The sequence below is a fragment of the Hoplias malabaricus genome, chromosome 17 (assembly GCF_029633855.1).
Source record: "Hoplias malabaricus isolate fHopMal1 chromosome 17, fHopMal1.hap1, whole genome shotgun sequence".
NCBI lineage: Eukaryota > Metazoa > Chordata > Actinopteri > Characiformes > Erythrinidae > Hoplias > Hoplias malabaricus.
This window is the reverse complement of record NC_089816.1, coordinates 28,365,595-28,390,023: the sequence shown is the minus strand read 5'-3', so window position 1 is coordinate 28,390,023 and position 24,429 is coordinate 28,365,595. Positions and strand designations below refer to the sequence as shown.

The following is a 24,429-nucleotide window of genomic DNA, read 5'->3' as shown; positions in this document are numbered from 1 at the left end:
AAGTAATACAAGGTTCTGGTCTTCCCTCCCATCTCTTTGCAGCAGTTACATTTTCTACTCTTCTGAAAATGATTTACATTTGATGTAGGAACATTTCGGCGAGGGTTTGGTGGCATTTCACCACTTAGACAGTGCCTTAAAGCAATGTTGTATTCCTGAAGGTTGGTAGACACTACTGAAATATTCAGCCGGTTCAGACACTGATATTCAGTTGTGCACACACAGCTTGTGCTCCAATGAATGGAATGGGATGCACTAGGTCAGCGGTACATGAATCTAAGATCACTATTTCAAGTGCCAAGTGATGGCTAGAGGGGTGTAAAAACCCCATGAATTGGGCAGTAGAGCACTAAAACTGCGTACTCTTGAACTTCAGTCAACAATGGGATGAGCTGAAGTGATGTTTGTGATCTAAAACTGATCAACATCTCCCCTTGACTTGACTGTATATTTGTAGTCTGAAAGTCATCAAATCCTTAAATCAAACTGAAATGTTCCAAATTCTAGTCAGATGCCTTCCCTACAGAGCTGATGCCATCGCTCTACCTAGTGGGATTTAAATTTAAAGGGATGAGCATGTGGTGTATCCATGTAGTTTATATAGTAATTTGACCAGTGGTATTTAAACTTTGCAAACCTACTACTATATTTACCAGCATGCAAAGTGGCTGACTCTTTATGCAACACATAAAGCCGGTAGTTTGGCCAGATAGCAGGCTATGTGCAAATAGTTGCAAATACAAAAATGTGGGATATTTTTGTTTAGAAACATATAAGCTCTGCCACAACTCTAATCTTTATAAACTCCAATTCCAGAATAATTCCAGAAAATATGATGAATAATGCCAACATTACGGTTGCATATTCCATTTCCAGATATTTATACAGTTCCAACCTCAAATTCTTCAGTCTGATTTTGCGAAGCATGCTCATCAGTTGTATAGTTTCCACATAGCAACTAGTTTTTTACTTCCCTACAGGAATTAACTGGGGCAAATTTCATGCTCCCTGTTTTTTGTCACAATGACACAAATAAACTAGCATAACTGAAACAACCACATGGGATACCACAGCAAATGTTTGGCAACACCCTGGCAACCACCTGGAACCATAGCTAGCACCTGACAATAAGCTAGCTACCATAGACAACTTAGCAACCACCTAAAATACCATAGCAACTGGCGTGGCAACTACTAATAGCACCTTAGCTTAAAATGGAGTCAAATGGCATAAGATACAACCATAAAACAACAACAAAAAGCAACAAACAAAAAAAAATTAGCAACACTAGCATAACTTTAGGAAACACAACAACCTAGCACCTGCCTGGATTCTCCTAGCAAATGAGGGAACCCATTCAGCTGCACAGTCATTCTGAGTTTTCCTCAGAAAATGCACTGTTCAAGTCAAAACATACTGTTAATTACAAAAAACAACAACAATTTTAATTTAAATTTAAATAGTTTAAATTCATTCTTTATACTCAATTGATTGCTCAGTTCAAATTTGATGCATGATATTAAAAAAGCTGTAATATGAATATTTTTCTTTTAATTTTTTTCCCTAAACTGCCCTAACAATATAAACAATATCACTCAAAGTATTGGTTGAGCAAGAAGTTTACAGTGTCTCAGTGTTTGCACATATTCTGATTAGTTTTTGTGTTCAGATACCATTATGACCATTAAAGTTCTGAAGAAATATGAGATCAGCAAATATTTCATAGCATTCATAAAACCTTGCCAAACCAGAAAAGACACAATGATGCTGCAAATACATATTACAGCTCAAAATATACAGAACAGCAACTGTTTCTTAACGGTTCTGGATGAGTTTAGCAAAAGCATCAAATGATCTTTTCGTGTTAACTAAGGCTGGCTTAAAACTTTTGTGCAACTTATGGCATATTGTACATTACATGCTGTAGAATTTCCATGCAACTGTCAATAAAGAAGAAGCAATCAAAAGCAATGTTGTATGCAAAATATTTGATTACTGTACTGTAAACAGACTGATATCAAAAGACAATTTCTACTGAAACATCTATTGTACAATTTGCACTTAATGTAAAGAGCAGATGAAGATGAAATGAAAGTTCTTTGGCTTTCTTTGGACCGTGACAGTATTGTACTAGCACCTAGTTTAGGTTAAAAGGTCAGTACATTTATACGGCATTGAGTTAATCAAACCATAACATTTTTAAGTGCTGTTCAGACCAGAGTAAACCTGTTGTTCATTGTGCAATATGGCCTGTATTATATTGTGGCATCTGCCAATGTTAAGGGTGCAGGGCCATACAAAGTGAGGATCCTGTGATGTATCAAGTTAACTCAAAATGGAATGCAGTGAACAGCAAGCTGTCAGAATGAGGGAACAGAGCATGTTGTCTGCATTCAGCCTGATGCAGGTTTATGAGTTCATTGAGGCAAGTGATAATTGTGTTAGATGTGTTTTTGTAGATTTTAAAGTTGTGTTGATTTATTATGCCCCTTTTCATCTTCAGGATTTTTATTTTTATTTATTTATTTCATTTTTAATACAATTCTATAATGAAGGCTTAAGAATATTCACTTCTCCTTTTGTAGACTAAAATGTAATGCACCTTTGAGGAACACAACTTTACTTTGAAACCACTGCTGTAACTTTAAACGTACATTAGCACTGTTTGTACCTTTAGCGATAATAATGTACCTGTATAGTGCCTTTTTAATCTGAGAGTGTTTCGAAGTTCCACATAAGAGGCACTCATCACCCTTCCAACTAAAAAGATGGTTTAAACCCATAGCCTATCATTCAAGAACACCTGGCAATGATTCTGCCACATGGTGCAATCACTTACATGCACAGACATGAGTAGCCTACAACTCTTGCACCCACATACATTCCAAAAAACTAGCCTCATTCATGGTAATTGCAGACATACATAATGCTCAATATTTCTGAATTTTCATTGCTCGTACTAATGGAATAATCACAATTACTTAAGTATAGTCCTTATTTCACTAGTGTCTTATTTATCAGTGCTCCAACCACATGTGTGTTCTTTAGTAATCTTGGAAGCTTTTTAGACAGTTACCAAATCATTCAACTGAATGCAATGAGAAATTATGCAAGCTTTGACTAGTAAAGTTTAAATGGGTGGATCTCAAACTTACATCTCCTGATTTCTCTCTGCTCCACCCTTTAAACCCTTTTGCTCTGGAATTGATCAATATACACCATGTTTAAGGTTGTAGCATTTTTTTCCACATTGAATGCATCTATAGATCCTAACTCTATTCATTATGCTTGCAATATATATTAATTAAAGTATATATATGTTATTTTGCTGCAGATGTTGGATACCATTGTCAAACAGAAATTTAGCTCAATAACAAAAATGAATATAACTGTTAATATCATTTCTCTGGATTCCAAATATGTAAACCTTATAAAGCTACCGCCCTCAGTGTCCCTTATCCTCTAAGTCAATATTTTCATGACACCAAAGTGTGGATTTTGTGGATGCCTTTTTGAAAAAGATACTTGGAAAGGTACTTTTTGAAAAAGAGATGAGGCAGGTGTTGGAATGAGACTAGAAGAAGGAAAACAGACCATGAAAAACAGGAAGCCAGGAACTAAAGTAGGAGGGACAGGAAATGTTCATATGATAAAATATATATTCAAACTTACTCAACGGGAATACTGCAATAAAAAACATCAGAATTACAGGGAAGGATTAGATCAGTGACGAAAGGGTACAAAGAGAAAAAGGGTGGAGTGCGAAGGTAAACCGGACTGAACTTTAAACGTCCATGACACTTAACTTCACTGTAGTTCACAGCCCATCTGTGGATCTATAGGTCTCAGTACTTTGATTTGCCTTCACGGGAATTTTAAAATGAGATTTTATATAGAGGGCATCATGTATGGATGTTGGAAGATAGATTTCAAACAGCAAATCTACTTCAACGTATCCCAAACATGTTCCCTCACTTCAGAGAGTGCAGTTTATGCAGCTCCACTGCTCCATAGCTAGGTGCTGGGCCTAAGCATGGTGACCTTTTATGTGCAGCTGCCTGAGACAGTTCCATTTTGCCTCATGCTTTTCCATAGGGATTATACAAGCTGTATTTGCATAACAGAAGTGTCCACAATAAGTATCTATATTGGATAATTTAGAGGGTTGTCTACAAATTATTGGACATGCAATGTATATTCGTTTTTAATGCAAAACCTGTTCATTATTAAGTGGTTAAAACGTATGAAAGAATGAATTATTTAATTAATAAATGAAGATGTAAAATGGTAATTATTTGGTAAAGACCAATAAACCACTAGATGTTCAACTCTAATTGAACTTGAAGCATTACTGCCACCTGCTGTGTAAACCCTGCTTCTGCGGTTTTTGAGAAACCACATAGTTAATACACAAAATGTCCAGTAGGCGGAGCTACATCTCCAAACACAGTGAGCGGGACCTTGCAGCGGGCGGGGCTTACATTTATGGGCGGGACCTCTAGTCTGATTGGCTCAACTGGTGTCCGTCAAACTCCTGCTCTGTTACAAACTGGCTTGTTATTAAGGGGGGTAAAAAAAAAAGCTAACTAGCTGAACCGCAAGGTGGTCGTTGGCCAGTAATTTTGCATAGCAACGGGAGGCTGCTATTCTGTTAACGTGTTTATTTTTTAAATGTCGGAGCGGGGCAGCCGTTAACTGAAGAATTGGAAGGCGTCGGAGAGGTACGTTGGTTAAATGTGTGTTGTGCAGCTAACGAGCTAATTCCAAAAGTCATTGGACAACGCGGCTCACATCAGCACCAACACTTAACGTTACGTTAGCCTGGTGTTGTTTTGCTGCTAGCTGGAAAGGTAATTTATTCCTTATCCTACGTGGACCCCTAATTAAAACAGGCTGCGGTTTTTCGGGAAGGTACACGATTATAAATTTGGGACCCTTTCGGGTTTTTGCAACAGCTCAATCGCGTTTTATCGACAACGGTTAGTTATTTTCAGGTTTTAAACGGCTCTCGTTTCTCCGTGCATATAACATGCGGCTATAACACCGAGAAATAAACGGTGGTAGCTAGAAGAGGGGCAGGCAGATCATTTGTTAAAATGCAACTTAAGTTTAACCACAAGTGCTGTGTTAGTCAACCGCTTTTCTTTTGGAGATGGACTGGACTCTATGTTGTAAGTTAGCTAAAGTAACGGTACAAGCTTCGTACGAAATGGACAATAATCAGTAACGTCACTCTTATTGTAGAAGTGTGTGGTTTGTACATTTAGTGTTGGTTTAAATCTAGCTGAGTTTTAAATGCTTTCTCCATTTGCTGAAATCCAGTAAATGAACGTGTTTTTTGTTTGTTTGTTTTTTTACACACAGTTAAGTAGTTTAGCTTCTCTGACCCAAGAAACGAGAATCAAGGGAAGTGGGACTCGATATTATTTTTGTCTTTGATGGAGGCAAAGGGCAGGATTGTGGTGGGACCTAGGGCCAAAAAAATAGAACAATGTATGAACGAAAATGTAGATATGTGTCAAATATAACATCACCCTAGTTTGATACTGAAGTGCTTTTCAAAATATATATTTAAAGCAACATGAATTAAAGCATTAGGCCTATATGTTATAGCCCTGATGAAGTGTCATTTTCTGATATTTCATGTACTTGGGTTATCAGTTTTTACATGGACATTTCTCCTGCTAAAGTGACAGGAAGGAAAGTTGAACGTGCTGTATTAAATACATACGCTTATACTAGGTTTGTGTTTAATTGAGCATGAACACGTTTGGGTTTTAAAGACACAAAAAGGGCCCAGGTTTACATTCAATTGTGAATCTCCAGTAGAGATTCTGTAGTTCACTTGGAGAAAAGGCTTAATCCATGCGTAAATAAAGGTAATGCCACTGGTGTTCCAAGGTTATGACCACTGTTGTCACATAACCTTTTTTGTTGTTGTTGCTGATGTTTCAACGTAACCATTGATGTACCTGTCCCAAGGTGATAGCCATTCCCTACATGTCTTACACTATTAGAATACATTACTTTGGTTTAAGCTATAACACCTCCACTTAAGTATGAGAAGTTCCCAGTGTACGTCTGTCACATTTGTTAAATCTGTATTTTTTTTGCTTTCTAGCTGTCGACCTGACAGACAACCAAAACTGTAATAAACAAATATTAGTCTCTCATGATCAATAAACATGTTTTCTGGTTTATTTGTTTACATGCATATGCCTTGACTCATCAGATGGAAATGATTCATGATTCATGGAGATTCATGCATGTGAAATATGCACAATTTAGTGTGCATATATTTAGGCTATATTCAGAATTGCATGCATGAAAAAAACTCATACTTTATTAACTGATTATATAAGAAAGACTTTTGTGCCCTTAAGGGGCTATGTGGGACATAGGGTCTGACCTTTATGAGTAATTGTTCACAATAGTCCACTCTAACTTCTGCAGAGTGGGAGAATGGTGGTGCCGGACAGTGGAAGTATGGTCCAGCAGGCAGACAACGGAAGCACCAGTGGGCTTATGGCGAGTGCACAGCCAGGATTTGAGGATGAGCAGGACATGGCTGGAGTGGAACTGGAGGAGGTCCGCAAGCTGCAGGAGCTTGTGAGACGATTGGAGGTTCAAAACCAGAGCTTGCGCAACAGAGGAAACAAACATCATCTCAGGGGCACCAACAGCAACCTTCCAGAAAGCAGCAACATTAATCAGAGGACGCTGTGTGAAAAGGTCACAATCTCTTCTGCCATGCCTGAGGATGGTGGCAGCCTCACAGGCAGAGACTTTGAGCAGTCCCCACTTCCGGAGAGTAGTAGCAGTGAAGACATGTCTCCGTTCCCTGAAGCTGCAAGGCTGATAGATGAAGAGGGGGAGCCAGGACAGTTCTTGAGTCTTCCGTGTTGTGCAGGGCTGGAGCACACAGAAGGACAAACTCAGGCCAGCCCTTCTCCTGATAGCTATGATTCAGAGACACTCGGCGGGAGTGATACAGGCATGGACCAGTCTGCTCTGGATGAGGTGGATGTGCTTGACTTGGAGGACTGTGTTGAGACAGAGGATGAGGACAGCTGGTAAGTTTGTAATTTTTAAATTCTCTGGTTTGGAGCTGACTTTCCTTAGCACTGCTTTTGTTCACTGCTATTCAATGCAACAGTGAGTCTAAAATGCTATATTGAAGCATTAGTATCAGTTTGATAGATTACATGCATATCTTGACTTCTCAAACTACCAAAAAGTAAAACACCCCAGAAACTGTGATTGGAAATTTACGATACACAGTACAAATAAGTTGTTAATTGTATAGATGACTATGGATGAACTTCAAGTTCCAGCATTTTAAATGATCAGCATCATAAGAAAAAATAACATGATAAAGTGATAGAGTGTAATGTTTGATAAATATTTTTACAGTGAAGTATCTGCTTTTGATTAAGAACACTGGGGGAATAATAATAAATAATATACAAAATAAATCCAACATTACTCGTTATATATCACATATATATAATATTACAACTTAATTTGTCACATAAGCCATGTCAGTATTATAATAGTATTCTAGTAGTGCAGCTAAACACCTGGAGAACCTGTGAAACTGCATGGTGCTAACTTGTTTATGCAGTATGTTCTGTTGAGTATATTTTGTTTGAATGAATACAGTGTTTAATTTGCCTATAAACGTCTCTAACATTGGTGTAACTGGTTAGAATACCAAATATGACAAAGTTAGTGTGTAATACAGCTATGATAGTTACTAACATTTACATAATATACAAAGCATTTTACATTGCACAAAAAAAATGTTGTGCTTCTTTTGATTGTATTTATTTATTTATTTATTTTTTCTTTTGTGTTATTTTTGTCAATAAAGTCAGAGAATAATATAGGTTTGGACAAAACCATAAAACTATTAGACCACAGCTTCCACTAAATTCGGTTGTGTAAAGCTTTCAGCTTTGTACTATGTCAAGTTGAAATAGGAAAGTATGGTAGTTTGCTATGCTGTGATCCATGTTGCCAATAGCGTAATGAGTGCGTGGCAGTGGTGTGACTGCATGCCTCACTGATCACTCGCCCTTAAAGGGAGCCTCCTCTGTTTGCATGAAGCATCCACCATTGCCATTCTCCAAAGGCACTGCTCTGTGGTTGGCCAGCTCCATGTGTGTTTGTGTCTTTGAGCCACCAGATTCCCCGAAATATGGGTCAAAGAATGTGAATTTGTGGTGTTTTGTTACTATATTACTTATGGCCTGTGCGTGCATCATTAAAAATATTTTAAATAGAGATACACAGATTTTTTTCAGAAACAGATTCTTGTGTTTAAAGCAGGATATTTGCTAACACTGGCAACAGTGCCATGTTTGATCTTCAATTTAAAATGTGTACGTCACTGTACGGAATTTCCTGAAGTTCCTGCATGTCATTTCCTAAGTAAAAATAGGATCTGAATGGGATACAGGATTTGTTTATACATTATTAAGTTTTAATATGCTTCATCAATTGTATTCACAATACTTCAATGTTGCCTGTCTTGGAGGAGTGTTTCGAAATGAATAATATAAAGTGGACAGCACAATGTCTTTTCATAGTCAATAAACATTGGTTAACCACCAAAGCCTGAAAACAAATCAGAGAAACCCTGGATATAACCTGTGTAGCGTGAAGTGTCCTGTGAGGAGTGAAAGAATGACAAAAAAATCCTTAGAATATCTTTTCACTCTTTCAAAATTATAGGTATTTTGTAATTGTATCTGAGTGGGATGTTCAGATAGCTACAAAACCCCAAACATATTGATTTTATATTAATATATTTACAAACCACTAGCTTCTGTATACAGCTCATGTCACAAAATGCAAGTTGTGAGACAGCGTGATATTTATATTAAATTATAACAGTAAATAATGTGCAGTGGAATAATTTTGTTATATTTGAAATGTGTTCATACTCACTTTTATTTAATTAATGCCTGTTTGCTGTAAATTGCTAGTAATGGAATGTCGCTAATCTAAATAATCCAGCTATTTTAATTTGGTTCTCATTGCTTAATCTGTCCCTGGCTGCATTGGCCCCAGGGATTAGATAGATTTGGGATTTTAGAGCCTTTCCTTATTTACAGGCCTAATTTGGAAATAGGTAGCACATTGTTTTTTCTGAAGGCCTATTAAGCTGCTTATTCAAGGGTGGACTGGCGTAGCTTATTCTCAGTTTCACATTAGTAAATTGGCCGTATGCAGGGCTCGAGGTTAACATGAACATGGCCATTTATAATCTGTTTAAAGGCAGTATATAATCTTCTTTGGGCTGGGTGGTAAACTGCTTTGGCTGGACTTGAACGACATGTGATTTTTTTTATTTATTTATTTATTTATTTATTAATAAGAAATAAGAGGAAATAAAAAAGGTGACCAAAAATGGGAAGCAGTGTAGCTATAATGCCTGATAACTCAGCGGTATTTTTTACCTTGTAGAAATGGGTAAACTAGGCACATTATTAAATCTGAGAACTCCTAGAACAACTCCTCAATCCTGACAAAAGGCTTAGAGTGTCAGTGCTGCTGACCTAACTTTCAAACGAGATCTGTGACCTCAATGCTGCAGTCCATATTATTGTTGTTCCCAGTGGGAGCCTAGTGCCTTTGTGAGTCTCATAAAAGGAGGATGAGCACCATTAGAACAACTTTTTGTATCAGTACACAACATTCGCCCACAGAGTAGCTTTTGCAGCATTTAATGAACTTGGCTTTCAATAGACGAATGCAGATACTCTCAAGCCACTTATTGATTTGCTTAGTATTTACATCAGAGTGACCCTAATCTCACAGCTCAGAGGAAGCACTCCTTCTGTGGACGGGTGTGAGTTGAGTGAGTGTTTTAGGGGTTGGCCTTCGTCTGTGAAGCCTGGCTTGTGAGCCTAATGTATAGTGATGACCAGGCTAATGCACAGATCTTTAGAGAACTGGGCTATGCACTAGGAATGGGTAGAAAACTAAAATTCATTTTTCGTTTTGTACACAGTTTGAACAGGCAGCTATGTGAAATGCAATAAAATCAATATTAGATTTGTTAATTCTCTTCAGTCTTTATTTAACAGACTAATGTATAAAGACAAGAATGTCAGGGCTATTGCAGCACACTCCAGTTAGATTGGGGCAAAACGAGTGAATAATTTATATAAAGTGCATGTCACACTGTTCTGAAGTATTACACTTAAAGCCTGTGAATTTAATGATTTAAAAAAAGAAGCATTCAACAAAGAAAACAAGAAAAACGTTTGTTGCTCAGTTTTTAGGCCTAAATTCGTGAGAGACTTGTCAACCAGTTCAGACACAACATTTTTCAAAATAATTTAGGTCTTTCATCAGCTACTGTTCATAATATCATGAAAAGTTTCAGGGGGTCAGGCAAATCTTGGTGTGAAAAGCCGAGAATGGAAGTCTGCTGAATGACTATTGAGCCCTTGGGCGGTATTGTTGGAAAACTGTCATGCTACTGTGATGGACATAGACATATGAGCTCAGGGGTACTTTTGAAATTCATTGTCACAACGCAGTCTGCAGATGTATCAAGATACTCAACCCGAAACTGTATTATGCAAAGTGAAAGTCGTATATGGTGCAAATTATTTTGTGCAGAAATGCCAGTGAGTTCTCTGGGTCATATGAGACGGACCAATATACCATGGCCAGACTAGTCCAGGTTGTGTCTTATTTTTGGGAAATGCAAACATCAGTATATCCTAGATGTGAAAGTATAATTGATTTGGAGGCTTGTATGTGTATTTTAAAGTCATATGCTGCCATCAGGGCATTATTGTCTGTTTCTGTAGGGAAATGCCAGGACTTGTTCTGCAAAGAATGGCTTTGTAGACAGTGTGTGGTTGACTGGCCATTCTGTAGTCCAGATCTGTCTTCAGGTCTGTCTCCTATTGACTATTTATGGCACATGATGAAAAGGAGAATCAGACAATGGCAATAGCAGACTGTTCAGCAGCCCAGATCTTGTATATAGCAAGAACAGTCAGAAAATCCACTTGCAAAACAAAATTAGCATGTTTTATTTCAAAATGATTAAGGAATAGAATTAAAAGAAAAGGTAATGTGACCCAATGGTAAACATTCCTTCGTCCCAACGTTGTGTTTTGGAGGTATCCGTTTGTAAATTTGTTTCTATTAAATAAATAGTTAATCACGGAAACACCTGAAAATCTTTTTTTAGGGTTTGTAATATATAATTGACTTTATATTTGCTCCACTGATGTAGGATGATTTTTCCCCTCCATTTTCATTATTATTAAATAACTCTGTTTGAAGAATTTCCATAATTGTTTAGGATTTTTAGGCAATTAAAATCTTTATCATCAGGCAGCATATTTCCAGTCTTTATAACAGTATATCTTCCAAACTAACAGTGCCAAGTGCCAGTCCCTGAGGCAGTGGAGTTTTTTTTTAGCTCATTGTCCAAGTCTGTAAATGTAGTGCTAGCTTAGCTTTCCTCTGAAAATGATGTATATTTGTTATGGCAGCACCATGATTCAGTTCAAAGGCTGATATGATAGCCTGAATTATGTTGTCTGTTTTTTTTTTCCCAACAAGTGAACTTGGTACAAATCTTTTTGGTGTATTTTGATGTATTGCTACCTTGTCAGTCATGCATATCATACATGTTCTACTTTCACCTTTCTGCAGACCTGTTGTTCCTGGACAAACTGGCTCAACTAGTTTCTGCTCCTGTTGTTCTTCTTAGGTTGTATGTGTCCCCGAAGAAGCAGGTATTGGCAGAACAGGGCCCAGAGTCCCCTCTGAAATGGTGCAGGAAGGTGCTGGATCACCCAAGTCCTGAGACTGAGGTGGCTTGCAGGACACTCCTCACACGTCTGGACCAAAGTATGTAAAAATGGTAACATAAAAGGTATACATGCACCTGTGGACCCAAGAACAGGTCACTGTATTTTCAGTAATAGCAATTGCTAATTATTATTTAATTTTTTTATGGTCTTATTTACAGTGGCAGCCTGGCAAAAGGCAGGGCCTCTTGAAAACACAGACATAAGAACAATACAAAATATCAAGATGGTTTCTGTACATTAGTCTCACAACAGTAACTTGGAATCTAATCAGATTGAGTCATAATGATCAGTTTGTGTCGTAATGCAGAATGCCAAAATGAAATGAAGTATATGGCCAAAAATTGGTAGACACCAGCATGCCCAGTGTTTTCTTTTAAGTCATGGGTATCACATGAGATTTTACTGTTTAAAAAACATTGAAAGAGGTGTGTGAGTGTTTGATTGCATTTTGCCACAAGAACATTACTGAGGTCAGATACTGATTTAAATTGTTGGTTAATTTTCTTTATGGGTCAGAAACACCACCCTAAATCATTCTGGAGTTATGAATGGAGCTACACCACTCCAGAAAACCATGTTTCATTACTCCAAAACCATATGCTGGGGACTTTCAATCTCTCTCTATGGAGATTATACAAACTGTGTGCACAGCTGAATGCCTGTGTCATCAGCTTGCTTGTTCTTATAATAGCAGATATTTCTTATTTAAAGTGCTGCCTACAGAGTTTGCTAGTATGTTTTTTACACAGCTTTGTGGGCTGACAAAGCATGTTCTTTTGAATGTAAACAGGAGCAACTTCATGGTAAGGGTGTAGCAAAGCTAGTGTTTATAGTTACTTGTACATGTATCATATTGCATAGACTACTGAACTTTGTCTGATATACTATTAAATGGCTTGCCCTACATTCTTGCACTGCCAGCAAAGCAGTGTAATGTAATGCTCAGTGACATTGTGTATATTTGTGTTTATGCCATATACTTCTCAGCCCAACAGCTGAGCCTGTCCCTATAGTCCCTATAGTATTGTTAGTGTTAGCGAGTGTGTACCATCACTGTTTCATATTCAGTCAGTTATGATCACGTTATCCTGTTGACTACTACTTTACATGCGATTGCATGGCAAAACATGAGGGTGAACTCTTGAAACCACAGTGTCACATAGCTGTAGAATATATATCATCTTAATACCATAAGATCTTAAATTCCTTAACATTTCTGGAAAACCAAGACTGTGTGAAAGGGGCATAAAACTGCTTTTTAAAAAGACTTTTCAGACGGCCTTTACAGAATGTTAGGTTGTGTCCTGAATATAAGATCTGTCATATCAGTTTAATGTAATGGAACACAATGCCTGGAGGACCTGTACATATAATGCTAATTTAAATGCTTATATTATGGTAATTTTTCCCTTTTTTCTCCCATAGCCTCGAGGTGGAGGAACATGTACTGTAGCCCTTCTCAAAGCTCGGCAGGAGCATCAGCTGAGGCTGGTCCCTCAGGCGCTCCACTGCTCTCTCCTGGGTACCACAAATCAACTAACAAATCCCTACTAACCTGTGGCAGCTCAGGTATGGCATGATGTTAACACAGCGCTGAACACGCTTTTATTCGACCTCATAGTATACACACAGCGCCTCTCACTGCCAGAACATCTCTACAAATTAATAGAAACTCCTTTTCCAAAAAAGTTGGGATGCTGTAAATATTAAAAAAAACAACAATGAATTAAAGGCAGAATTTTGCTCACCATTTGCTAGCTCTCCAGTCTGGTTGAGTGTTGGAAACTGATCTAAGCTGTTTACAAAGCCCCAGTGTTAGTAAATGAATAAAAAAAGTCTCAGTCAGGTCTGTATGCTGGGCTTTCTTTCTCTCTGCTCATGGCAGAGAAAAGGCGTCTGTCATTTTTTTCTATTTTTTTTAGACGGAGAGAACTCGCAACATTGCTGAATTGATTTTGAAACAATTTCTAAATTCATCTAAAAACTAACTAAATTTTCAATTTTGACATTGCAGTTGCATTCTGTTTTATTTACATTGTTCCAACTTTTCTGGAAATGGGATTTGAAAATGCAGTAACCTACAATAACCTTTGGGGTTTCAGCCACGACTATGCAGCGTGTGTATTTTTCTGTTTTTATTAATTAAAGTGTTTGTGTGATTTTTGTGTCCACTCTGCATATTTGATGACTAATAAGATCAGATGTCATGCTTGGGGTGTGTGATAAATATTTTTCCTGTCAACTGAGTGAGCTAAGCTCTTGATTAACAGCATTTGCATGTACCAATTTTTATTTATTTATTTATTTCCACTTTGGTGTTTACACATTAAATGTTATTGTTAGACAGGATTTTCCAGACTGACAGAAGGAAGAAAAATCCTATGTATATTGGCATAGTACATATTATTTAACTTGTTTTTACAAAGAGATACTGTCATAATCTGAAGACATAAACATTCAGCATGTGGTATAAATTGACCCCTGCCTCTGTGATAATTTTACAACAGACATTAATGTCCTGGCATCTGTATTTAGTTAAATATGACCTCATAAACAGAATGACTTTTTTCATCTGACTGAAAATGCACAGTAAAGTGAATAGCTAAGACAGCTATTTCATTGCTAACAATGTGCAATTCCACTTTGGATAAATCAGAGCACATATCCTTACTCAGATTGGATGAGTTAAACATGTCAAATCTTTTAGATGATCATCTTCACAATACAACATTCACATCTGGAGGGTATTATAATTATGCCAGTACTGTAGTACATATCTAGTGGGTTCTAATTTCATGTGTTTACAGCACATGTAGTCATATTATGGAAATCCTGAAATCAAATTCCCTTTTCATTTCTCCTCCTCTCACTCCCAGTGTAGAGAGGCTGAAGATATCAAAGTTTTTAAAGATTTCATAAGGTGTTTAATTAGCAGTAGGAAACTATATGTTGCATGTAACAGCCTGTTCCTTCTTACTTTCTGTGTGACCTCTGGTTGGAAAATCAGGAAGAAGTGTATCTGGGTAGTACTAAAATGTTCATACATTTTATGGAATGGACAAACAGCTGGTTCTTATCTAAGGAGAGAGTAAAAAAACGCATTGTATGAACTCAAATTCATTACAATAAATTACACACATTTAAAAGGTGTCCTAGAATGAAAACTGCATTTGCCTTGGCGAAGTTGAATAAGGAGAGTTTGGTGTATGGAACTGCTATATATTTATTATAAAATACTGGAGTCTCCTCCTTCAAACTCAAATCTCACATAAGCAAGAAAACATTCCTTCAGCCTCCAGGCTGCTTTATCATCACTCCATGACTTTAACTGCAAAAGTCAAGCAATGATTATAAAGCAGCCTGGAGGTATGTTTCCTTGCTCTGTTTTATGGGCCACCTAAGTATGTAATTTTAAATACACAAGTGGCCCAGGTAAATGTAGAATAGCTCTGTCAATTTGTGATACTTGGACTGCTCCCACGTTTTAGCTCCATCTACTCTTTGTTGTACAATTTTGTTTCTACTGTCGCATATATAGAGTTTGCCCATTTAGTGGAGAATTTCAGTGTAATTACAGACCTGCTCTTTTTCTGTATTTTGTGATTGTAGGTTACATGGGCATGCACTCTGCACTGAGCTCACAGTCTTCCATCGACAGTGAACTGAGCACATCAGATGACTCTATCTCTATGGGCTATAAGCTGCAAGACTTAACAGATGTACAGATAATGGCCCGGCTTCAAGAAGAGAGTGAGTGTGGACGTTTTCGAATGCCCTAAAACCACAGAGATGCATTAACTTCTAAATCCCTTAATGTCACCTTTCCCCATTGTATGGCAAATTCAAATTAAGTGGTATGGTTATGCAAAGGTTACTTAATTTTAGAAACAAGCCTAGATAAAGGCATTGGACATGCAAATTTCTTACGTAGTGCAAGCTGTTCTTTTTAGTGGCCCTGAAGTCTACCTTAAAGTATGTTAATTATACTGCCTACTTTACTTTAGGCTTAAATGTTAGCAAGGAAGTAAATGTCTTATCATACACTGTGATGACTAAATGTAACACAGAGGAACATTATCCATACATTACTAATTAATTATGAAATTCAGAGCTTCAGTGCAGATCTAAAGAACTGAAATTCAGACATCAAGCACACCAGATAATGACTAATTACAATAAAGAGAAAGCTGTGCACAGTATCCTCTAGTGTGCTATGAATCTGAGTTGAAAATAATGAGTGCATGTTAATTTCCATTCCCGTGTGTAGGTCTGAGGCAGGACTATGCCTCTAGCTCTGCATCAGCCTCACGTCGGAGTTCCACAGCCTCTCTGCAGTCTCTGAGGCGGGGCACCCACAGCGATCAGGAGTTTGACTCCTACAGCCTGGAGGACGGAGAGGATGAATGCTCGTCTCTGCCCCAGCGGCTCCACCGCTACTCCCCTTCACCTCGTGCCTCGCCCCGCTGCCTGTCCCCAAGCACGCTCGCTGAGTACAGCCGTCTGGCTGCACCTCGCACTCGAGCGCCCAGGCGTTCCCTGCAGGGCTCTGGGCCAGATCTCTTCAAGTTCGCCAAGAGTGAGGGTAGGATATGATAACATTCATATACAAAGTAGATGTTTACTTCTTGAGATTGATATCAGTGCTGTACAATGCTTTCTCTTAATCACATCTGGCTGGGTAGAAGCCTATCTACAATCAAACTAAAGGGACAAGCATCTAGGTGTGTATGTGTGCACACCAGTTTGTGCATACCTGCCTGTTGTTAGGGTGTCGCATTTCCCACACATTTTACAATATTACTAACTTCCTATTTGTTCAGTAGTTTGCATGGAAACAGTGCTGTAACTAGTTTCTATATAGATACTGACACAGCTGCACTTTCACAACACACAGAAAAATCCTATTTACATAGCTCATTATTTAAACCCCTCTACAAATATGGATTAAATAGACAGTTTAGAAAAGGATAGCATGTAAATTGAAGCTTAATCTTTGTCAAATATAATGTAGAGCCAAAGAAAATCAAACTCCACCCTGACCTAATTTAACTGTTTACCATGGTTATTTTCCAAGATTCTGTAGCAAGAACAGGCTGCATAAAAGTACCCCGAGAATGCACACTAGCCCATTTAAATGTCATGTCTTTGTCAGGGACCTCTTGTTATAATGAAGAATGAAGCTTAACAGCTACAGCTGCTTTTACTGCCTTTCAGCTCTTCATTCTCATAGAAAGGAAAGGGCTTTGCATGTAGCCTTCTCCTTTTGGGCCATAAATCAATTGAGATATTTTAGTATATGTAAAGCAGACCGTGTGTGTGTGTGTTTGTGTATGTGTGTGTGGATTTCAGAAGAGTTAAGGCATAGCATGCCTAACTTGACCCCACGCACCAGCCTTCGTTCCTTGGAGGCAGTAAGAAACAGCCGCAGCATGGAGGCTAACCTGCAGAGTTCAGGAAACCGCATGTCCCGCCTGCCCCAGTCCCCCACAGGTCGGTACCCCACCCTGCTTCCTCACCCTCACCTGATCTTACCTCTAGTTCCTCAGGTTAGGTGGAAGATTTTGTAGCCCCTCCCTTCACTCTATGGGAAACACTAGCATGGATGCTTTTAACATTGGTGAGTATGTGAAGTCCAGGCTTTGGCAGTGAATCCATGCTTATCTGCACACAATGTACATGTGACTACAGAAACATGTGTGAAAGGGGCACTTAACAGAAAGAAGACCTGTCTCATGAAATGCATTCAACTTATGGGTTATGGACAATGTCCTGTCCGAATATGCCACATCAAATTCCCACTCCCAAACCTGTAAAGATTCCAGTGCCTTTTCTGTATTATATAAACCCAGATTATTTTAATCCTGTAAAAATATTCTTTTTGTTCAAGTGTGAATGTGCACAAAGAGGTATTTACTTATTTCCTGCACGACACAAATCAAAGGCAATACTTGGGCCTGTGTCAAACCTTGTACAACCCCAAATTACAACTACAATTTTAAATCCAGATGATCCAGCGGACTTGTCAAGGAAGTGATGATTCTGGCAGCTGTAGGCAAGTTCTATCATCACCATTAAATTAAGTTAACATTTAATTAATATTTCTCATTTTTACAATAAGCATGTTATTTAAAGTTTTATTTTTTTTAAATAATCATCTGAATATTTATTTATGATTAGATTTATTATTTACAAACCGGATTCCAAAAATGTTGGGACACTAAACAAATTGTGAATAAAAACTGAATGCAATGATGTGGAGATGGCAAATGTCAATATTTTATTCGTACTAGAACATAGATGACAGATCAAAAGTTTAATCTGAGTAAATGTAACATTTTAAAGGAAAAATTTCAAAAATTTCAGTGTCAACAAATCCCCAAAAAGTTGGGAAAAGTAGCAATAAGTGGCTGGAAAAAGGAAATTGAGCATATAACAAACAGCTTGAATACCAATTAACACTAATTAGGTCAATTGACAACATGATTGGGTATAAAAAGAGCTTCTCAGAGTGTCAGTATCTCTCTGAAGCCAAGATGGTAAGAGGATCACCAATTCCACAATTGTTGCGCAGAAAGATGGTGCAGCAATACCAGAATTGTGTTACCCAGCATAAAATAGCAAAGACTTTTAAGTTATAATCATCAACCGTGCATAACATCATCAAAAGATTCAGAGAATCTGGAACTATTGCTGTGTGTAAGGGTCAAGGCCGTAAAACTCTACTGGATGCTTGTGATCTCCGGGCCCTTAAACGTCACTGCACCTCAAACAGGAATGCCACTGTCAAGGAAATAACAGAATGGGCTCAGGAATACTTCCAGAAAGCATTGTCAGTGAACACAATCTACCGTGCCATCCGCCGTTGCCAGCTGAAACTCTACAGTGCAAAGAGGAAGCCATTTCTAAGCAAGCTCCACAAGCGCAGACGTTTGCACTGGGCCAGGGGTCTTTTAAAATGGAGTGTGGCAAAATGGAAGACTGTTCTGTGGTCAGATGAGTCACGATTTGAAGTTCTTTATGGAACACTGGGACGCCATGTCATCCGGACCAGAGAGGACAAGGATAACCCAAGCTGTTATCAACGCTCCGCTCAGAAGCCTGTATCACTGATGGTATGGGGTTGCATGAGTGCTTGTGGCATGGGCAGCTTGCATGTCTGGAAAGGCACCATTAATGCAGAGAACTGTGTTCAGGTTCTAGAACAACATATGCTCCCATCTAGACATCATCTCTTTCAGGGAAGACCCTGCATTTTTCAACAAGATAATCCCAGACCACATTCTGCAGCAATCACAACATCATGGCTACGTAGGAGAAGGATCCGGGTACTGAAATGGCGGCCTGCAGTCCAGATCTTTCACCTGTAGAGAACATTTGGCGCATCATAAAGAGGAAGGTGCGACAAAGAAGGCCCAAGACGATTGAACAGTTAGAGGCCTGTATTAGACATGAATGGGAGAGCATTCCTATTTCTAAACTTGAGAAACTGGTCTCCTCTGTCCCCAGAAGTCTGTGAGTGTTGTAAGAAGAAGGGGGGATGCCACACAGTGGTAAAAAATGGCCTTGTCCCAACTTTTTTAGGATTTGTTGATGCCATGAAATTTTGAAACAACATATTTTTTTCCCTTAAAATGATACATTCTCTCAGTTTAAACTTTTGATCTGTGATTTGTGTTCTATTCTGAATAAAATATTAGATGGTGGCACCTCCACATTCAGTTTTTATTCACAATTTGTTTAGTGTCCCAACTTTTTTGGAATCCGGTTTGTATTTTGTGCACCACACAACTTTGTAGCTGCTGTCATCTCTAACGTTTATACAGAGATTTCTTGTATGTAAATTGTATGTCATCAAATATTACATAACTCTTGTGGTAAGTTATATATTTCTGTCTTAATCCAACTATCAGTTTCACCCCTTCATATGTAATAATTCTACCTATCTTATGAAAGCTCTTTCAAAATGCTTTTGTTTTATTACATGTCTTATCATTTAAACTTGAGGCAGCACAGCCTTTTAATTTTGGAGCATTGGCATTATGGGGACTGAAAACAAACTTCAGGTCATGCTTTTCACATTTTACAGTTAATATATACTCCACTAACTCTCTGCTCCAAAAACAGTTGTGAATAGACACACAGGGCTGTTTGCATATCCCAAAATTTTGAATTTTTCAACATCCTGCTTTAAGGTTAAAGGCTTCAAATAAAACCTTTTAAATATCTGTGTGAATAACCAATCAAAAGGCTGTAGATAAAGCCTATAATTGTGGCCGTCTTTACATGCAGTGAATTTCAGATTCTCTGTTCGTGCATAGGAGTGTCTGAGGCTTAGACTTAAAGATGTAAATAAGATTTTAACTTGCCAAATAGGATATCCTGCTTCATGAGACAAGGTCTTGTTACCTGAATCAGAAGATACCAGATCCTACTTGTCCTATTACCTAGGTATCCAACACCTTAGTCAGCCTGCTTCTTTTGTTTCTAGCCTCTAGATATATTTGCACATTAAAACATTCAAATCAACATCTCATCTGTTACACTGAATCCAAAATAACACTTGCACTTTGTGCTGTTGAAAGAGATGTGGGGTAGGAGGTTTGGTTTAAGTAGACCAGAGAACACTGAACAGTCACTGGATTAGGAACACCTACCTTGTACCTGCACTCGTTGTTCCTTGTATGAGCTCTACTGACTATACAGGAGTACTTTGGTACAGTTCAGTCTGAGTGGATCAGACACAGCAGTACTGCTCAGGTTTTTAAACACCATGTCCTTTCACTGTCCACTCTGTTAGACACACCCACCTTGTAGATGTAAAGTCAGAGGCAGTAGCTCATTTGTTGCTGCAGAGTTTGTTGGTTGTCCTCTAGTCCTTCATCAGTGGACACTGGGTGCCACTCACAGGATGCTTTTGTCTAGATATTTTTGGTTGGTGGTCTATTTTCAGTCAAGCAGTGACACTAAGGGCTGTAAAAAACTTTAGCAGGCCTGCTGTGTCTGATCCACTTGTACCAGCATAACACACAGTAACAGAGGGTGATTGACCATTGAAAAGCAGGATGAGCGTATGCAGAGAACAGGTGAACTAAAAAGTGCTCCTTTATGGTCAGTGGAGCTGATAGAATTCATATTGAATGCAGATACAAGGTAGGTGTTTCTAATCCAGGGAGTATTGTGTATTTACAGTTGATGTGGTGCCCTCTAATGGTGCGTTTTAGAACTGACGTTTGCTTTTTGGAATGTGAATATTATGAGATTATTTTTTTTTTGTACACATAGTGCTAGTTTATTTAATTGTCTTTAAAGGGATTGTATCCCTAACCCAATTGGCCAGACCTTAAGCATAGGACATTGTAGCCTTAAACAAATTGGACCTCTTCTAAACCTGCTAGTAACCGCTTGCTCTCCTAGGTGTATCCTCTAACCGAATGAGAAGCAGTGGCCAGTCACCCCTTTCGCTGCGGACACCCATGAAAGCTCTCAGTCCGGTGGGTTCCATGACTGCTGTGCGACAGACCGTGAAAGGGCCCCCTGGAGCTCAGGGAGGTCCCACTCCAGGGGGGCGGAGAGTCCAGTCTCCAGGGCCTGCTAATGGAGCGGCTTACACAGCAGGCAGGACTGGTGCCACTGGGCCCAAGCAAACCCCGGGAAGAGGCATGGCATCAACAGCATCTTCCTCCAGAGGCAGGCTTGCCCAGGCCCCTAGGAGGTAGCTTATAGTTACTTTTTACACACTAGGGATGCATTGATGCTTTTGTTCCGTTTTGATAATAATATCTGAACTCTATGCTAATTACTGATCTAATAAAGGTGCTCTGTTAAAGCTGTGTTTTGTTGTAGTAAGATCATGGGGAATAGCCCAGCAGAATTACATGTCCCCTTCACTTGCTTGTATTTCTAGATGGGAAGTGCTTATCAGGAGGATATGAAGTCAGGGAACAATAGTCAGAAATACAAAAGTGTGAAACCCTTTTTTTTTTTTTTCTTTGATAATATAAAACTTGGCAAGCAGTAATATTTTGCAGTAAATTACATAATGTAAAATATTTTATTTTGAGTTTTTTTCCCTCCCCAAATATGAGTTTTTAGCAATACCCAACAATGAACATGTAATCATCTGCTACTCTTATTGCTTTTTCTTGCAGTAGGTCTCTGGGAATGATGAAAACTTGTGGTCCGCTCACAGATGAGTCCTGGAAAGAGGGCTGTTACTGAGGCAGTTACTGTTCTCCTGCACTCATTCCTAGAAAACACCATCATGTCACTACTGCCTCTGAAGACATCCCCAAGAACAAGACACACTGACACAAAGCCCAAAAATTTTACCACAGCATGAATCCTCTTACCCGACTGCCACAATAGCTGGAGGAAAGATTATGCTAAAACTACAAGATTACACTTTGGCTTCTTCAGACACTAAATTAAGTTGTGATTGTCTTTTGTTTTTAAATCGTCAGATTGCTTTATTTTCATGATAACTGGAGAAGCTGCTGGAACATTAGGCATTTTAATGTATGTTGTCTTGTAATAACACATGGAACATATGTTGTTTTAACTACTAAGTCTGGAATTGACTTCCTAGACCCTTTATTTCAGATAACTTGAAGTGAATGCTGTGTATTTTATTCTTCCAGGAAATTTGAAAACAAAATGTGTATGATCTTTATATGGATTGTTTCAAAGCTTGGGACACAAGATTAATTTGAGTGAAGTGTTGTACTCTGCCAAGAAGGATCCTTGACTTGCATTTTCAAGGCACAACAATGCAATATCTATTAAGTCCTCTTTCCTCTGATCTCAAAAGAGGGAAAAAATAAAACTCATGTCTGTGTGCCAAGGTACTACTGTAGAAAGAAGAAGAAGAAGAAAAACAAATATTGGTTCAAAATGTGTTTGAATTTGTTCTTGTGATCTTTTCACAAATTCCTGATGAGTGTGTGAATAAATATTTTTAAAATGCCTGTAACATTAAGAAGTAACTATCCAAAAACGCACAAGCTTATCTGCGTGTTAAATTTCAAATGTCCAGCCTCAGGCAACTGGGCTTTCAACAATAAACATAAATACCAGTTTGCTTATTTCAGCTACAAATGTAAGTCTATGATCAGAAATCAAGAAATACTGTATGTCATAGTTTGGAATTTTACAAGTAGTGTTATCTCAGCTTTCTGCTGACAGATTACATGCAATGTCCTGGCTAGAGACAGGGCCTTGGCCTAATAGCCCCCCCCCCCCCCCCCCCCTCCTCTTTGTGCAGTGTCCATATGTGCGATATTTTGGCACAGTGATTCAAAGATTACTTTCAAATGGTGCTTTACATTCTGCTCATTTGAGTATTGAGAAATTTGTATGGAAATTCTCTGCTTCTTTCAGGATGATGTTTTGATCATCTGGAATTATGTTTGCGGAGCAGCATAATCTGTTTGAACTTCCTGGTCTCACATGATAACAATTTCACTGGTTATTAATTACCGTGTCAGTCATGTGAGCCCAAAGTACTTTGAGTAGTGTTGGTTGCTTGCTGTTTTGTGGTCTGTTCATGAATCCCAGTGACACCAGCACCATGTAGCTGGCAAGCATTTGGCTGATGGTTCCTTCTTCTGCCTTGCTGCATAATCTGCATTTACAGTGGACCGGTGCTACAGTTATCAGGCTTTCTCTCTCTCCTTTAAGCCTGGGGCTGTTCAAGACTAGCCTCCTTGTCGATGAATGGGCTGTCAAAAACAAAATTGACCATGCAATGGTTTGCCTTGTAGCAGCTCAATATTTTTTGCTTCTATATTGGTTTTAAGCTCCTGCTTTATAGACGCCTGACTTGCAGGATGTGGGGTCAAGTACTTCCTTTGCCTCCACAAACAGTTCCAGCCACCTGCATATTCACAAATTATTATTTTTATTATTAATAAAAGGTGCAGTCCATATAGCTTTCATTCCCATAAGGAACTGCAGAGACCAAAACCTGACAAGGTTTTTCTGACTAAGATCATACATTTTAAGACCTTGTTCTGTCAAAAACCGGCATATTCATGTGTTAAGTATGCAGACCTGTCCTGTTTTTAGATACTTGCTATCAGTTGTAGTTTTGGTTGTTGGTTTTGCTGTTGCATTTTTGAAATACAACATATGCATTTATGTATATTTTGTTTTAAATTGTATGTTTGTCAATATTTTGTAGGTAAATACAGTGGAATGATTTGACTCTAAACTTTATACTTTTTGCAAAACCCTCACTACAATTTTAAAGTAGACCTGAATCCCCCATGGAGCTTTAAAACTCAATCCTTATTCTCTATTTTATATTACCTTGTCCATTGATGAAGGGAAAAATATATATCATGAATTTTGTTCAGTGTTAACTTTTTTATTAAGAGTATTTTCAGTGGGATGCTTAACAAATACATTTAAACACAATGAATATTTAGACTTAACAACAGTAGGGTCTAAAATTACATTACTGGGGTTTTACAGGTGTTTCATGCAGCCCAGTTGAGATGTTTTGCAAGTGCTCATAAGCTTGTTTAATAATATAAAATGTCCAAATACATGTAATTATGTCTCATTGCACATGCAATATTTA

At 38.3% G+C, this 24,429-nt stretch overlaps 1 protein-coding gene across 1 annotated transcript; it reads left to right on the top strand.

Moving 5' to 3' along the window:
• Window positions 1–4,536: 4,536 nt before the first annotated feature.
• zgc:66447 (SLAIN motif-containing protein-like) lies at window positions 4,537–24,042 on the top strand. Its single transcript, XM_066649692.1, has 9 exons — window positions 4,537–4,721; window positions 6,454–7,073; window positions 11,747–11,886; window positions 13,275–13,418; window positions 15,459–15,599; window positions 16,117–16,431; window positions 17,199–17,339; window positions 21,264–21,561; window positions 21,998–24,042. Exons 2-9 carry the CDS (start codon window positions 6,463–6,465, stop codon window positions 22,065–22,067), a joined length of 1,860 nt encoding a protein of 619 aa, XP_066505789.1. The 5' UTR covers window positions 4,537–4,721; window positions 6,454–6,462; the 3' UTR covers window positions 22,068–24,042.
• The last annotated feature ends 387 nt before the right edge of the window (window positions 24,043–24,429 follow it).